Source organism: Cucurbita pepo, chromosome 5 (assembly GCF_057944985.1).
Source record: "Cucurbita pepo subsp. pepo isolate OVF chromosome 5, ASM5794498v1, whole genome shotgun sequence".
Taxonomy (NCBI): Eukaryota; Viridiplantae; Streptophyta; class Magnoliopsida; order Cucurbitales; family Cucurbitaceae; genus Cucurbita; species Cucurbita pepo.
Genome location: NC_141802.1, coordinates 4,463,591 through 4,480,891, shown reverse-complemented (window position 1 = coordinate 4,480,891; position 17,301 = coordinate 4,463,591). Strand labels below are relative to the sequence as shown.

The following is a 17,301-nucleotide window of genomic DNA, read 5'->3' as shown; positions in this document are numbered from 1 at the left end:
ATTAGTCTGAGGCTTTTTGGGGAATCCAAAGCAAAGTCATGAGAGCTTATGCTCAAAGTGGACAATATCATATCATTGTGGAGAGTCGTGTTCGTCTAACAATATCATTTACTTATATACCCACAATCTTTTATTGGGATTCCAACAATCCTTACCAACAACGAAGTTGGGAGAGCTCAGAAGCAAGTAGTCAAAGTTGGTGTGAGTAATGGAGACAATGAGAGCTCGTGTTGTATTGCCATAAGCCCGAGCCACCTCCTTGGTGGTGTCGAACGTGGCTCAGACCCATCTACCGGAGGGCCTCGAGCGAATTCCTACGTAGGCAATAGGTGGCTTTATTGATGATGCCTTCTTTCTGCAGCTCCCCATGGCCATGGCGGCTCAAATGTGGAGCTTCATGGCAACAAAATGTGAATATGAGGAGAATTTTCATTTATAATATTTGAGTTGACTCCAAGTTTCAGACATGCTTGTTTGTATTGAAAACTGTTTTTTTTTAAAAAAGCTTAATTTAAAGGGCCTTGGGTCAGCCCAAGTTATGACGATGAAGGAGAAATGACGTGGAAATTTAAGGCTAAATTATTAATTTTTGGTGTTTAAAGCTTGACTTTAGTTTTAATTCGTTATATTAAAAAATAATTTAAAAAATATATTTTTCATTAAAATAAAAATAAAACGTGATATTATTTATTGTTATTACCATTTATTTCATTTTTAAAAAAATATTGGTAAATACTATCATAATTTCATATAAATAAATAATATATATTTTCAGTTTTGTATTACCTCTAACAATTTTACTGCATTATTAATTAATTTATTTTTAATAAATAGAATTATTAAAATAATTTTTTATTTACTTATAACTAATCAATAGTAATAATTGAGAAATTTAATAATATTGTACAAACTCTAAATGATAAATAATTAGTACCAACCATTTGGAGAATTAATTATATGTTATATTTTAAAAATTAAATATAATCAATTTATTTTACTTCGTACGACATTAAATACATCTTTATTATCGCCTTCTCTCACCATTTTTTAACTATTTTAAAATAATTAATAGATAAAAATAAAGACTAGTGTAAAGTCAACCAAGCTTGAAACTTACTTCAAATCTGAAATTCTTTCTAATCAAATTTTAACATGAACAAGAAAAAAAAAAAAAAAAAAAAAATAGAGATGTCCACGGGAGCGAGGTGAGGATGAGGAAACTTTCCCATCCCCATTCCCGCAAAATTGTCCATTTATTTTAGTGGGGATCAGATTATCCGGAAAAAAAAAAAATTCATTATTATTTCTTATGAAAAATAATTATTAAATTTTTTTAATATATACTTTTCATTTTTTAATATAAACTATTAATTAGTATTAATTCACTCGAAGTGATTTTTTTTTATTTGTTGATTAAATTATTCTTCGTATTATCATACTAAAATACATAAAATTAATATATAAAATTAATCTAAATTAATAGTTGAATTAACAATAATAGCAATTAATGCGTGGTTTAGATGTTACTCATAGCTAATTAAAATAATTTCTAATATCAAAAGTTAATTCATAATTTTTATATTTTAATTACCACAATAAAATTAAGTATTTAATAAATTATTGATTGATTTTGTGTGTAATAAATTTATAAGCTTTTAAATATTAATAAACAATTAAATATCTAAACGATACAAATTTCAATCAGATTTGATTTAAAATGAAATATAGTAATTTTAATTAAAAGAAAACACAGGATTAAAGTTTTAATTTGATTGGAGTAAAAATGTAAAAAAGAAAAAAAAAAAAGAAAATCGTGACTAATAATATGAAGTAATTTAGAAGTAAAACGAGATTAGGGGAAGCAAAACGGTGTGGTAAGAGGATTAGTTTTGAACGCTAAAATGCGGATTAGTGAGTACGGAGTTTTCCCCATTTAAATAACGTGGTTTCATCTCTCCATCCCTCGTTTATTCCTTCTTCTTCTTCTTCTTCTTCTTCTTCTTCTTCTTCTTCATCTGGGAGCCTTCTCTTGTTTCCTCCCTTTCGACCTCACTGCCTATGCTCACGAAATCGATTCGGTAAGCTTCTCGTTCCCTTATGCAGATCTATGCCCACTCCTCTTCCTCTTCCCAATCCCTATCTTCCCGCATTTTTCTTCTCCCCTCCCCTTCTTTTGCTGTTTTCTATGCTCCAATTTCTCGTTTCCTTATTGGAGGCAGCTGCGTTTTTTGGTCCTTTCTTGAATGGTTTGATGCTACGGGTTTCTTCTTCGTGTGTGACTGGATTTTGGTTTTTAATCGCGATTTTTTTTTTTTTTTTTTATATGTGTGTGTGTGTGTTAATCGATGCTGTTGTTGATTCCAAATTGGCAATCGGAAATTCTGCTCAACTTAATGGATGCCGCATGCTCCGTCATGTTTTTTTTTTTTTTTTTTTTTTTTTTTTCACTGTATGCTTACCTTGAGTTTGGTCATTCCATTGTTGAATGCTCTCTTGGGGGTGTGTTCTCGACTCTGGATGCACTTCTGTTTTTCCTACTAGGATGTTTGATTGTCGTTGAACTAATTGTGTGGTGTGCTGTATTGAATATTAATTTTCTTGCTTCACTGTTGGTAAGAGTAAGAATATGATTTATGTTTGTTTTTGCGGTTTGTGACTCAGTGCTGGTGGTAGTGGAGGCTTTTGTTTTATGTTGTTTGCTCCATGATTGATTGATTTGGATTCTGTTTCTTTTCCATTTCGAGATCAGTGGCTAACCTACTCAGTTACGTCTGGGGATTAATTAAGAAGGATGTTCGGTTCTCCCAACCGTAAGTATCTCTTTTATTTTACGTTTTAAGGAATTGGTGCTTGTCTTCGCATTTTCGCATAGGTTTGTTATCCTAATTGCATCATATTTGTTAACCTGCCGATCTATCTCAACCTATGTTTCATCTTTAAGTTGGGTAGAATAATTGTTTTTTGTTTTTCATTTGAAAAAGAAGGGAAGGAATCAAGTGGAAAGTTTTGGTAGAAGTATTTTTTAACTTTCTTTAGCTATTGCACCGATCGAAATTCTAAGTTCTTGTACTAAGTGGGATTGTTTTGACACTCAGCTTTTGGGCAACCGTCTAGTAGCCCTTTTGGATCTCAACCAGTCTTTGGGCAAACTGCCAACGCAAGTAGTAATCCTTTTGCACCTAAGCCCTTCGGCAGTACATCACCATTTGGCTCACAGGCAGGAAATTCAGTGTTTGGTGGTACAGCAACAGGTGTGTTTGGGGCAGCCCAGTCTTCTTCCCCATTTGCTTCTTCAACCACAACATTTGGTGGTTCCTCATCGCCGGCTTTTGGAGCTCCCACTTTTGGATCGACATCAACTCCTGCTTTTGGTAGTTCATCGTCTTCATCATTTGGAGGTATGTCTATAAGTAATTGTCTTTTGTCCGCTGATGATCAGTTCTTCACTGACCCTATAAGAGCTTCAGCGATGCTAGTGCTTTTACATGGATTTGATCAAATATTTGGCAGATTGTACATGCATTTTATTTTGGTTATTCAGCTATAAGAAATTTTCATTGTGTTCTTAAACAATCATTTTTCTGCAAACGCAGTTCTGCAATATATATTTTATGTTGAGTTGACCATTTCTTCAATGAACACGAGAGACTTCATGTCATTATGTGAACAAATTTCTTCCATGTGTAGACTTATTCGTTCCGAAAGGCTGAATGAATGGTTATAGCAATTTTAGAATTAAAATGAAAAATAACATGGAAGTCAATTAACTTTTCAAAATTTTCCTTTTGGGATTGTGAAATGTGTTAATTGTAATGATTGCTCTTTATCCCTGCTTATATGCATGCATTTATTATCTTCCTTTGGTGAAGGTTTCTAGTGTTATATTGTTTGATAATACATCGACTCTTTTAATTAGGAATTGTTTGATACTTTTTCTTTGTATATTCTTTTTGATGAAGCCACTATATATTCCCTACCATTACTTTTGTTAAATGGCATTCAAGTCAGAACACAGATTGCAACTAGGAAAATTTGAAATTATTTTATCACATATTCCATTTATTCTATGGGTTTAATTATGTTGCCCTCTTTTCTGGCAGGTTCCTCCATTTTTGGGCAGAAGCCCCTGTTTGGAGGCTTTGGATCTACTCCTGCCCAAACAAATCCATTTGGAAGCACAAACCAGCAATCTCAGCCAGCATTTGGAAGCACAAGCCAGCAATCTCAGCCAGCATTTGGAAGCAATGTCTTTGGTTCATCACCTTTTGGTGCCCCTAGTCAGCCTGCATTTGGAGCCACTAGCTCTCCTGCCTTTGGCACGACAAGTACTCCTGCCTTTGGTGCCACAAGCAGCGCCCCAGCATTTGGCACCACGAGTACCCCGGCATTTGGTGCCACAAGCACCCCTGCATTTGGCGCTGCCAGCACCCCAGCCTTTGGCGCTACAAGCACTCCTGCCTTTGGTTCTACAAGCACTCCTGCATTTGGTAGTACTGGGAGTTCATTTGGTTCATTAAGCACCCCTGTTTTTGGATCTGGAGGTGGATTTGGTGCTTCTAGTACTCCTACTTTTGGAGTTTCTAGTACTCCTGCTTTTGGGGCTTCAAGTACTCCTGCTTTTGGAGCTTCTAGCAGTCCATCCTTTAGCTTTGGGTCCACTCCTGCTTTTGGCCAGTCCACTTCTGCATTTGGTAGCAGCACTTTTGGCACTAATACATCTCCTTTTGGAGCGCAGAGTTCTCCCTTTGGTGAGGCAGTTTGAAATATCTTACTAGTTATTGCAATTAATATTTCTTTTGGAGCTATGGAATTTTTTGCTTCATTGGTATTGAATACGGGTTCTTTTGAATTTAATACAGGAGCACAGTCCACTACTACGTTTGGGACTAGTGGTTTTGGGCAGGCAGGTTTTGGTGGACAGCGTGGGGGCAGTAGAGTAACTCCATATGCACCAACAACTGAGCCAGATTCTGGAAGTGGCAGTACTCAAGCAGCTGGAAAGTTGGAGTCTATATCAGCCATGCCTGCTTACAAAGATAAAAGTCACGAAGAGTTGAGATGGGAGGACTATCAATTGGGAGATAAAGGTACCATTTTTTTTTTTTTTTTTTTTTTTTGAAAAATGTACAATGTTTGGCCCCTGATATTAATAGTTCTGAATATGTTTGCTCTGCAGGAGGACCTCTTCCTGCTGGTCAGTCTACTGGTGGTGTTGGCTTTGGTGTTTCTACTGCACAGCCTAACCTTCTAGCTTCTTCAACATTTAGTCAATCAAGTTCAAATCCTTTTTCTACAGCCGCATCTACCAATCCATTTGCACCTAAACCTTCTGGTTTTGGTACTTTTGGACCTTCAACGACATTTTCATTTAATTCTTCAGCATTTGCTCCATCCTCTTCATCAAACCCATTTGCATCAACGACCGCTGCATCAACATCATCATCTTTTCTATCCTCAACAACCTCTCAATTTGGAAGCTCATCCTTATTCGGTTCATCTAACGCTCAACCCCTTGCCTCACAACCTGCTTTTAGTTCAACTACATCTCCTGGAACAAATCTTACTTTTCCTTCCAGCTTAAATTTTAGTAACACCCAATCATCTTCCCTTTTCCAATCCACAGCACCTTCAATTGGGCAGACTGGTTCAGCCTTTGGTGCTCCCTTTTCACAACCCAGCTTGTTTAGTCAACCTTCGTCTGGGGTTGGAGGGAACCTTTTCTCAAGCTCGCCATCACTCCTAACTTCAAGCAATCCAATGGGTTTTGGTCAATCATCTGTATGTAGCCTTTTTTGACGTTACCATATTACTTGCACTTTTCTTCAGGTTGGACAACTGTGCATTGATTAATAGGTCTCATCACTTTTATGTAATTATATGTCACCATATTCCTCCTTGTGTGAAGAAATGGGAATAGAAAGTTTCATAGAGTAATATGTAAGTGTATGATAATGAAATTTTATATTTGGCATTTCACTTGATATTACTTCGGTAGGTGCAGGAGTTCACAATTTCTTCTTCTCTGGTGTACTTTCTTTTGTTCACTTCATGAGTTGGGCTCTGATTTGATTTTTTTCCACTTCAAGATCAGTGAACTTAGTAATGATTATTGATTAAGGGCTTCTGTTGTAATTAATAGTAACTTGAAATTGTAGTGTTGGTTATCTGTAGTTTTTATATAATAACAATTTGTAAACTTATTGATACTGTAGGCCTCTTTCTCTATGCCTTTTCAACAGGCACAGGCACAGGCACAGGCACCCACTTCCTTTTTTAGCAACCTGGGTCAGACTCAACCAAGTAAGCTCATTTCATTAGAACTGACCAATCATTTTGTTGAGCATTCAAACCTTTTATATTAATGTACTAACTTGATTATTTTTACCCCTTAGTTGGTTCAAGTAGTTTTGCTGGAACTTCAAGCATTTTTGGGCAGAGTAACTTTGGACAATCGTAAGTCACGCATTCCCTTGTTATTCGCTCTAATCTGCATATTTGTTGCGTTTTGATTTTCATTTGTTTTGACTTTTTTTTTTTTTTTTTTTTTTTTTTTTTTTTTTTTTTTTTGCATTTAATAAAGTTGGCGTCTCTTGATTTTGCTAAGGAAGGATTCACATAATGTTTGGTAGAAACTAAAAATCTTAGGGGGTCTCTGGTCTGGACACAAATTTTCAAAGAAAATAAATCCAGACTGGTTAATTCTTTTTAATATTATAAATGTGTTAATTAAAATTTTGCAGAAGTGTTGTAGGATGTTCTAAAAAAATGTGTTTGATTGAACAAAAATCTTCAATGTAAAAGTGGCATTTGGTTTCTATTACAAAGTGAAAAATAAATTATAAACATTAGAGATGATAAAAAAAGTAAAGATATTTCTCTATATTGTTAAACTACAGGTAAAATAACAAATGGTCATCAAAGGTATGTTCAAAACCCCTATGAGAAAAAGAATGTTAAAATGACTTGTAGCAGGACAGTACCAGCAGCCTAAGCATTCATGTATGTAAGATAAATAATCATCGAGTTATCAAATTAAAATATCAGTCCAAATAAGCAATGCATTGCAGGAGGTGTTGTTCACACTCCTGTCCTTGAGATAAGGGATTTCTCTTGGCTCACTGTTTTCTTTGTGGTCCAATAAAACATTTGGCTTGATAAGAATAGGAGTTGGGTTCAGGAGGTTGCAGGTTTCTATTGCCAAAGATCTAAACCAAGCTTTCCTTGAGAGAAATGAAAAAATACATAAGGGGAAAAAAAAACTGCCCTACAGAAAAAGCTTAACAAGCAACAAAAAAGGACCTCTTATGCAAAAAAAAGAAAAAAAAAAAAACCATACTTTAGAAGCACTTATTGAGACGTTAAACCTAATCAACTACCTCTACTCTCCCTTTAACTTCACACCCTCACCAAAAACTCTAAGATTCCTCTCAAGCCAAATCCCCCACATAATAGCAAAAACCAAACGTACCAAAGGAATTTTGCCTTTCCTCTAAAGGGAGATTCATCAAAATCTCCTCGAACATCCGCCGCTCCCTACTCCATGCTATTGAGACACCAAAAACATGAAAAACCTGCACCAAATTGACTGGGTAAAGTGCTATCTCCTCAAGACATGGTCTAGGTCCTCAAACGCACCTCTGCTAAAGATTCTTAACTTTCCACCTTTGGAATTAGTTTCCTGCATGCAGGCTCCTTTTATTTTGGGCCTTTTTCTTTGTTTTCTTTTATATTCTTTCATCTTTCTCAATCTTGATTTCTCATTAAAAAGAATTTCTCTTCAAAACAGGTGACGAAGCAATAGAGAATGAGCAAACTAACTTGTTTAAGATATGTGGGGGACAAGTATTTGTTTTTCTTTCCTAACTAGCTTGTATCTAGATTTGTTTAAAGAGCATGGCCAACAAAGTTTGATGTTTATCCTATGATATGTTTGTTTCTGAAATTATCAACTTTCTTGTTAATTCTTTACCAAATGTCCCTTAAATTTTATAGTAATATTTGCATCAGGCACCAATAGTTCATTTCACTGGAAAAGCTCTAAATTCTAATGTGCTGTACTTCTTAATTAATTAAATCTGAATTTATGAGTTCAGTTTCAGTAGTTGGTTTTTATTAGTATTGTTTATGTTTCTTTTCTATTTTTGTTGGATGGATTTTCGCTTTTTTTTTTTCCACCATTTTCTTTTTCGTGTATGCATAAAACATTCAGTCTTTATTGTCTACATATTCATTGCCATGTATCGGTAATTTGCATGCATGTACTTCGTAGGCCTATCACTCAAAACCCCATCGTACAACCAGCACCGGCCACAAATCCATTTGGGACACTCCCTGCAATGCCACAGATGTCAATTAGTAGACCAGGGGCAGCACCTTCTATTCAATATGGAATTTCCAGCATGCCGGTAAATTGGACTTGTTTTTATTTACTGAAGTTTGAGTGGATTTAGATCAATGGTGTCTAATTTTGTTGCCTATATCACTAAAATCTGCAGGAAGAATGTTGTTTGGTGCTGTTTTTTTATACTCTATTAATTGATTTTGCTCATTCAGGTTGTTGATAAAGCGGCTCCTGTGAGAATATCATCCTTCTTGACACCCCGCCACCTGTCTCACCGACGAATGAGATTGCCTGCAAGAAAATATAATCCTAAGAATGATGGCCGCCCAATGGTATGAGTATCTTCTACTATAGTTAATCATTTTCCTTTTCCCCTTCCCCACATTCTACCAGGGCTGGTGGTTACTGAAATGGTGCCTCACTTGAATGTTCGTGTCTATAGACTACTTATAGCTCTGTCCTTTATAGGTTCCATTCTTCAGTGAAGATGAAGAGACACCAAGCACTCCAAAGGCGGATGCTCTTTTTATTCCGAGAGAGAACCCTAGAGCATTGGTTATTCGTCCCACAGATCAGTGGCCTTCAAGGGCCAGTTCAGAGAAAGTATTGCCATCGAAGGATACCTCAGTGCGTGAAAATGGTATGACTTTTTTGTTTAGTGCCTTCCACCGTTCAGGTTTCATAGTTGAGAACACTTAAAAGGTTTGTTTGGTTGGTGATCATGATCCATGAATTTAAAACAATAGATTTAATAGAAACAGAGTTGTTATGTTTTCATTATTTTTAATATTGTTAGTAATATGTTTAGAATTTCAAAATATTAAAACCCATGTAAATGTTGTTTTTAAAGTTTTTACTGTTTGAGTCCTAAAAATCCAAATCCAAATACTGTTTTTAGAAATAAACTCACTAAACTAAACTTAAATTCATTAAATTTATTTGATTCAATAAAATATGAAACAACAAATTCGAAGTCAGATACGTACCTAACAAGTCTATCTATTGGAAGATTAATTAAGATAGTCTTAGAACTTTTTGCTTTTACTTTATTCGGTGAATTATGATTTTCTTCTTGTGGACTATTTTATAAACTGCATTGTAAAATAGTGTTTTTTTCATATTGTTGATTTGTCGATAGCTAGGTGGTATTTGGCTAGGATATCTGTAAAATGTGATTCAGATTATTATTTAGTTATAAAATCGATCTTTTTTCTGTAAGTTAATTAAATTCCAAGTAAAAAAATTGAACATTTAATTTACGGAAATTAAGTTATCCACTTAATTTTTATATGGCATTTGGCAGTTTTTCTCTCTACATTATTTGCATACAAAATGTCCAAAAGCGCCCCTATAATTTCCGCCTCTGGAGTTTTTGTACTCTTAAACGTTTTTTACTTCTATGACAATGTAATGTTAACTGTTACCAAGCATGATAGTATAGTTTCTTTTTCTTTTTTCTTTTTTCTTTTTTTATTTTTTTGCTAAGATGTAATGGCCTGTGGTCCTGTGAGGTGTAATGAAATTTTAAGTTTAATATGTTGTTGACTAGCAAATCTTAATTTTTTCCAGGTAAGATTGCTGAAGGCACTTCCTCCATGGCTGTCAACAATTTGAAGGATACCAATGGTTAGTTTTGCCCTTTTGAAATTTTGTATATTTTCAGTTTCTCTGTTCCATTTTTCCTTTCCACACGCCTCAACGAACAAGTTCTTATTTCTTCTTTTAACGTCTGATTTCAATTTCTCTAGCTTATTGTTCTTATGAATTATTTTGTGGTGGAATCTATTTATAAAATTGGAGTCTCTAACGTCTTTGTTGGAGTTTCTACATAAAGAAAAAGGTTCCGCCATGCACATAGCTTTGTGAACAATTTGGTTTTAAGATCATCATGCTTTGTTTGTGGAAATGATAGTGTGCATCATAGCAGTAGGAGCTTCACTTTTTCATGATAAATGAGTTTTATCGATTTCTTTTTTGCAGGAAATGTTGTTGAGAATGGTACTAGCAAAGACAACATCCATCCTAACAAAGTAAATAAAAAACCCAATGGGGTTCATGAGGATCACTCTGCCCCAAAGGAGGATTTGTACAGGACTTTTGGAGGGCATAGAGCTGGTGAGGCCGCCATTGTTTATGAACATGGGGCAGATATTGAAGCATTAATGCCAAAGCTTCGGCATTCAGACTATTATACAGAGCCAAAGATGCAAGAATTAGCTGCCAAAGAAAGGGCCGAACCTGGGTTTTGCCGTCATGTTAAAGATTTTGTGGTGGGTCGCCATGGTTTTGGAAGCATCAAATTCTTTGGTGAGACCGACGTGCGAAGGCTTGATTTGGAGTCCATTGTCCAGTTTAACAACCGTGAGGTGATTGTCTACCTGGACGAGAGTAAAAAGCCCCCTCGTGGGCAAGGTCTGAATAAACCTGCTGAAGTAACAATACTCAACATCAAATGCTTCGACAAGAAAACCGGGCATCAATATACTGAAGGGCCTAAAGTTGAGAAGTATAAGGAGTTGCTAAGGAAGAAGACGGAGGCTCAAGGCGCTGAGTTTGTATCCCACGACCCAGTGAAAGGGGAATGGAAGTTCAGGGTTGAACACTTCAGCCGGTACAACATGGAAGACAATGAAGAAGTTGAAGATTGGGAATGAGTTCATTCTCAGGTTACTCAGTTCAGAAGGAGGGAGCTTATGCAATGTAAGTTGGCTGCTGTTTCCTGCTTTGTACTTTAGGGATTTTGTGTTGAATGTGCTTTGAAATGGCGCTGTAAAGAAAAATATGTTCAAGTAATGGAGTACTAAGTTCTTTTCTTTTTTTAGTTATTATAACAGTTAGGAGTCTGTATTGGCGTTCAAATTTGGTTTCTAATTCAAAGGAATTGTTTAAATTGATTTGTGTTACTGATAATGATGTAAGCCTACAGATGTTCTTTTCTTCAAATTTCAGTTAAATACTTTGATGCTAAAATGTCTACTTTTTAGACCGTTGGTTATTTGGTTAGTGCTGGCTTGGTTGAAAGATATTTTTGTTTTTGTGTCTATGGGACAATGACACAAGTTAAAGTATCGAGCTAACCTTACCTTCTAAAATAAAACTAAGAGGGTAAGAGTTCTAAGTGACGGAAGAAATTTATATTAGTTTAGATATTATATTTTTCACAAATGTTCGAAGTTTAAATCTTATTTTTATACCCTTCGGAAGACCCTTCGGAAGAATGTATAAAGTTAAGCGATACAGACAAATCATATTATGACGAATAAATGATGGAAAAAAAATGTACCTAATTTGTTCTTTCAAAAGTTAATAGTTAATTTTTTATTTTTTCAATTATAAAAGAAACTATTGTTGAGTTGAGAGATTTGATTGAGCTAAAACTCTAATATATCTTTGCCCCGTAAATTCATTGTTTTGAAACACCCTCGTCACAAATCAAAATACCATCTAAAAGAAATATTAGCATAGTTGAGTATAAAAATAATTAATAAGGAGTCTCACTTGCCAAGCCACAATTAGTTAAAATTGTTATGGGCTCCTACTACTTTGTTATCACTAGGCTCTGGATGTCCATTCATACTTATCTTCAAACATAAAAATCATAATTCTAGGCTTAACTAGTTTAGATCGGTAATGCAATTAACTAATTCCTTGTCTAGCCAACTACAATACTTTGGTCATGATAACTCTTCACTATTTGAGGTTAATTGGTGACTCTCAACCCTATCATAGTATCTTGATGACATCATACGAAAGGAGTGACCTCGTACTTGAACTATCTAAAATATATGTAAGTCGATCATAATAGACTTCACACTATTAGAGGTTACTTGGCAACCAACTAGTAGCACTATCATAATAACCCAATAACATGAAAGACAAATACATATTCATAGACATAAGAAAGCAACTCCATGCAATATTGAAACTAATTAAGATACATATGTGAATCAATCATAATAAACTTCTCACTACTAAAAATAGTTGGTGACTCTCTAGTAGCCCCATCATGGTATCCCAATAATATGAAGAGACATAAATAATCATAAATACGTGGGCGTGACCCTGTGTCTGAACCAACTAAAAATAATCACAAACATGTGGGAGTAACCCTGTGTCTGAACCAACTAAAAATAATCATAAACATGTGGCCCTGTGTCTGAACCAACTAAAAATAATCATAAACATGTGGGAGTGACCCTGTGTCTGAACCAACTAAAAATAATCATAAACATGTGGGAGTGAGGGTCAGAACCAACTAAGATATACACGTAGGCTAGTCATAATAGATTTTGCACAATTAGTTGCCAACTCTCTAGTAACCTTATCATAGTAAATTATCTATTACATAAGTAGAATATGTTTGGAACATCAATGGGTACCATAGACAATAAGCACTTTCATACTTCAATCGTACATAAAAAAAAATGATGTGTTATGCTCTTAGCCATAATCATCACCGTTCACAGCTTACGAAATTTCTCCAATAAACTACTTATCTCACTAAAACATGAGATAAAGTAAGAATAAGCAGGGTTTTTTCGTTTATGGTTCACGAAAACTCTATTAAAACCCTATTTAAAATCAGCTCCAATCAAAATAAAGTTAGAAATCGAAGACAACTGAACTAAACCAGACCGATTGAACCCAACTGGAGCGAGCCGAGACAGATCGGACCAGATCGGTGGCGCGTGTGGTGTGGTTTCCTCGGCTGGTGTGTATGTGAAATCGGCGGTGGCTGCACAGGACCGACAGCGTGAGGAGCTGCAACAGAAAGTAACGATTTTTTCCACAGCATTACAAAATTCATAATGAAAACGAAAATTTTCCCATCTCAAAGATTTCTTCACAGAAACGAGTTAACGTGAATCTTTATTTGACATACTGTTGAGATATCATTCTTAACACATACAAATGCAAAAACGTAGAAGAAATAACATGCTGGTGTTCTATGAAAAGTCAGTCTTATCGCCTTTTCTCTGCCTCTCAACATCATTTTAGGGAGCCTTGAATATCAATTACAAATCGGTACTTGACATCGTTTTTTATTACCCTTTCAATGGCTTCATTAGAGTATTGAATTGGAATCACGTCAATGTTTGGATAGATTCCATGAGCAGCACAGAAGTCGATCATTTCTTGGGTCACTCGAGTGCCTCCAGTTACGCTCCCAGAAATAGTTCTCATACCTGCCAGAGATAGTCGATTCATACAATTCCGCAAGTCCCCAATTTCAGATTCTTCGAAATGAGGAAGAATATGAACACATTATATTAAATTAAAACCAGTTGCCTCAAACATACCCAAATTTAGGCTTGCAGGACTGAATTTGACTTGAGAAGGAAACCCAACCAGAACCATAGTGCCACCAACCTTCAATGTAGACATGTATGGATCAAATGGATGATCACCAGATGCAGCATCGATAATGAAGTCAAGGGACTTAGACAAGGCCTGTTGAGAGTAATATGGTTGGAATTAAAGGGGCAGATAAGAGGATGATTCTGATTCGTAAGAAAATGAGATGCATAAGAGAAAACTAGTTCTATAAAACCTCCATTTGCTCGGTATCAGATGAGAGAACAAATTTGTCTGCTCCAAGACCGCTCAGGGCTTCTTCTTTCTTGGATATGCTAGTGCTAAAAACTGTCACATTTAGTCCAAAAGCCTTCCCGAACTTCACTGCCAAGTGGCCGAGACCACCAAGACCAATCACTCCTAGAGATTTACCAGGTTGATTCATCTTATGACGAATCATTGGAGAATAAACTGTAATTCCAGCACAAAGCAAAGGAGCAGCTGAAGCTAAAGGATAGTTCTCAGGAATTCTGTAGCAGTATCTGTAGATCAATGACCAGAAAATAAATGTGAATCTGCACAAACTTGCCATCCGCTGGAGGATCATATGATAAGTAGCTATGTTGTAAAGTATAAGATAGTATGTGTAGACTACATTCAGATTCACATAGCGAAGGTTAAGACTTCTAAGTTTGTAAACTACTTTCAAATTCATTTATTTCCACATTATTCTTTTACTATATTGGGAAGACTTACAAAAAGAGTACTAATCATGACTGGTAAAAGAATAAAGTTACTCTCACTTATAATCTGGATGATAATTTAAGTTCGTAGTGTGTTCTTTAAAATATTGGGAATCAATGGAAATTTGTACATCCCAGTACAAAGGTAAAAAAAATTATTTTTTTTTTCCATAGAAAAATTAAATACGTGAAAAACTTGAACAAAGAATAGGCTAACAGCACAGAAAAGTTTCATGCATACTTGAAGAGTTGTAATTCCTGCATAGAAGCGTGTATGTGATGAAATGTTAATCAAAGTGTAAAACGATAGATCTATACCTAATAAGAAATATTATTAACTGTTATACCAAAAACTATTAAAGTAACAAGTTGCCTTATCAAAAAAAAAAAAAAAAAAGCGTACAATTATTGAAGATGCTTCTTTAAGGCTATGGAATAGTCCCCCCATGACACCTGAAATTCGCTTTGTGACTAGGAAAGTTGAATTGAAAATAATTGAGAAAATTCTCGACCAATTTTAAGGGAAAGAAGGGAAAAAAAAAAAAACATACCAAATAAGTCAATGCTTAAATCACATAAGGATCGGCTATTTTTAAACAATTTCCCACTTGAACTTGATGTTTAGAAATGGTGTAGAATTGATATCAGATTAATAAAAGAGAATAGGTTGGAGTTAGAACTGACCTCTCATGGACAACTATGTAGTTAGAATATCCTCCCTTTGTAATTGTACCGTCAAAATCAATTCCATTAAAAGTATTAGTGGATCCACCCGTGCAACAAACTTCTTGACCATCTTCACAATACTCGCATTGTCTGCAAGAATTCACGTAAGTTCCTACCCCAACATGATCTCCAACTTTAAATCGGTGAACATTTGTGCCAACAGTTTTCACAATTCCTGCAATCTCATGTCTGTTGTACAATTAATGACAAACACTACAAAAGTTTCAAAAAAGATGAGAACTTGTCATATCAAAAGAAAGATTAACGTACCCAGGCACCAAAGGATATTTTGAATCTCCTAATTTATTTCTTGTCCATAATACGTCTGCATAACAAATTCCGCAATGTGTTATTGTAATTGAAACATCATCATCTCCAGGAACCCTGACAATGTTAAGAGTAGGGTTAAGACTTAATCAGTATATTTCTGAAATATCAATAAGAAGAAATTTTCATCAGGTTTTTTAAAGTGATAGAAATCACATAGGTCAACGTCAGAAGTTGGCACATGGAGGGTGTCCAGAATTTTTAGATCAGCATCATGGCTGCAAGTGATTCAAATAATGAAAAAATGCTGAATAAATTACACTGCATAATGATGATCAACTAGAATCCTGGATTATCAATCCATCATTGGATCGTACCCTAAAGGAGTCCTAGTACCTTAAACACTAGTTACGCGCAAAATAACTATACTTCAAAATTCAAACAAAACCAGTTTGCAGCATACAAAAACTTAAATGCGTAACCCTCTTGAAAAGCAGGACTTGGTTTACTCAAGAGGTTAATCAGTAAGTCATTGATACTAGATTGAATACTTAAATCTCAGAGCATTTATGATTCATAAACAGTTCATTTGCATTTCACTTCTCAGTATTTATCTTTAATATGGTATCAGAACACTACTAGAAATGCTTGGTCGTGGCAACCAGTAAAGCTCAGCCAGAGGGAACACTTTATCCTCTTCATCAGTGACCGATTCCAGTGAGCACCAATGACCATTTCGATCCTTACTTCCTATATCATATGATGAACCCTGTCTAGTGCTCATTTCTCAGTGAACAAATTTACACCTCTTGAGCAGATCAAGGGAAACAGCATTCCAGTAATGAACAAAGTTGGCTTCATAGATGGACAATCATGTGACTTGAGAGGTACATTACGCAATAAAATAATAACATGATCATAGAATCATTTCTTGGATCTTAACAGCAGTCTCCATCTATTATCTACTCTAGATAAATACATGACATTTAGCTTGATTTGAATCCAAAATGACATCGTCCTCACATCTTCCAACTCAGAGAAGGATAAATTTGTCCCGTGAAAATCGCCATGTGGGGGAAAAAGAGAAAGAAAGAGGAAGTTATGTCCCCACTGGGAGCCACGAAGCTGAAAACTCCGACAGGAACTGATCAAGTATAAACTTTCCAGTTTGTAACTAAGATAAATGCCTTAACTGAAAACTCTGTAACTCCATTGACGAAGAAGAGAAACAATGAAATGACGAACAACTTAATTAGCATCCATAATCTGAAGCAACTGTATTTAGTTTAGTTAAGAACAATCATAAACAACAAAAACTAATTCGCATTTTATTTCCCGGTGCAAGATCTCAGAAAAACAGAACAAAACGTAGAACACGATCAGTAGTAACTCAACTAGGTATACCAAAAGGAATTTCAGTGTCCTCGTTGCAATAAAGGATTAAAAGATCACATACCTACGACTGAATTTATAAGGGGACAGAAATCCAGACGGATCTCTTGCGGCCCAACCGAGACAATCTTCAGAGGCAGTATGGGAACTCATCGCTCTCAAGAAACGATCAAATGAAGCTGAAGGAAGAATTTGACTTTCATAACAACGCAATCACTCGAGAAATGAATCGATGGAGCGTGGAGCTCAACACCCCGTGAACTGGATTTGTGGAATCCTTTCTGAATACGTTATTATTCTTTTAGTATGTTTATCTTTTCTAATTAATTTATGAATTTCCAAATCTTAAAAAAAAAATTAAAAATTTATATTCTTTGAATTCATTTTTCTAAAATCCCAAACCGTTTTCAATTCTTTGCTGATAAATTTAGAAAACTTGTTGTTTTTTCTTTTAAAGATTATGATTTTGAATTTGATATTTATGAATTTCCATAAACTCTTTAACCAAAATTGGAATATTGTTTTTGTATTAAATGG

General features: G+C 35.2%; 2 protein-coding genes across 4 annotated transcripts; one reads left to right on the top strand and one right to left on the bottom strand.

Moving 5' to 3' along the window:
• The first annotated feature begins 1,962 nt into the window (after positions 1-1,962).
• Positions 1,963-11,231, top strand: LOC111795952 (nuclear pore complex protein NUP98A). Of its 3 annotated transcripts, none has more exons than XM_023678601.2 (13): positions 1,963-2,078; positions 2,750-2,810; positions 3,096-3,398; positions 4,101-4,748; positions 4,860-5,087; positions 5,177-5,778; positions 6,240-6,300; positions 6,393-6,453; positions 8,270-8,405; positions 8,554-8,673; positions 8,810-8,981; positions 9,911-9,967; positions 10,322-11,231. In XM_023678601.2, the coding sequence occupies exons 2-13, from the start codon at positions 2,792-2,794 to the stop codon at positions 10,993-10,995; spliced, it is 3,081 nt and encodes a 1,026-aa protein (XP_023534369.2). In that variant the 5' UTR covers positions 1,963-2,078; positions 2,750-2,791; the 3' UTR covers positions 10,996-11,231. The 3 variants fall into 3 exon arrangements, with proteins under 3 accessions (XP_023534369.2, XP_023534368.2, XP_086980232.1); XM_023678600.2 differs by having other exon boundaries at positions 6,213-6,300; XM_087124106.1 differs by having other exon boundaries at positions 1,982-2,078; positions 2,662-2,810; positions 6,213-6,300.
• Positions 11,232-13,179: 1,948 nt separating this feature from the next.
• LOC111796008 (cinnamyl-alcohol dehydrogenase) lies at positions 13,180-17,063 on the bottom strand. Its single transcript, XM_023678682.2, has 6 exons — positions 16,829-17,063; positions 15,376-15,489; positions 15,064-15,294; positions 13,893-14,178; positions 13,642-13,792; positions 13,180-13,527 (listed from the first exon to the last, which is right to left on the bottom strand). Exons 1-6 carry the CDS (start codon positions 16,915-16,917, stop codon positions 13,331-13,333), a joined length of 1,068 nt encoding a protein of 355 aa, XP_023534450.2. The 5' UTR covers positions 16,918-17,063; the 3' UTR covers positions 13,180-13,330.
• Positions 17,064-17,301: the final 238 nt, after the last annotated feature.

What these genes read in the sequence shown, in the direction of transcription:
- LOC111796008 (XM_023678682.2), bottom strand. Translation starts at nt 16,917, where the DNA reads ATGAGTTCCCATACTGCCTCTGAAGATTGTCTCGGTTGGGCCGCAAGA. An exon ending in CCTTATAAATTCAGTCGTAG is followed by an intron (nt 15,490 to 16,828) that starts GTATGTGATCTT and finishes TAACATTGTCAG; the next exon opens with GGTTCCTGGAGATGATGATG. An exon ending in TCCTGCAAGCCTAAATTTGG is followed by an intron (nt 13,528 to 13,641) that starts GTATGTTTGAGG and finishes TATCTCTGGCAG; the next exon opens with GTATGAGAACTATTTCTGGG.
- LOC111795952 (XM_023678600.2), top strand. An exon ending in CTATCAATTGGGAGATAAAG is followed by an intron (nt 5,088 to 5,176) that starts GTACCATTTTTT and finishes TTTGCTCTGCAG; the next exon opens with GAGGACCTCTTCCTGCTGGT. An exon ending in TACCTCAGTGCGTGAAAATG is followed by an intron (nt 8,982 to 9,910) that starts GTATGACTTTTT and finishes AATTTTTTCCAG; the next exon opens with GTAAGATTGCTGAAGGCACT.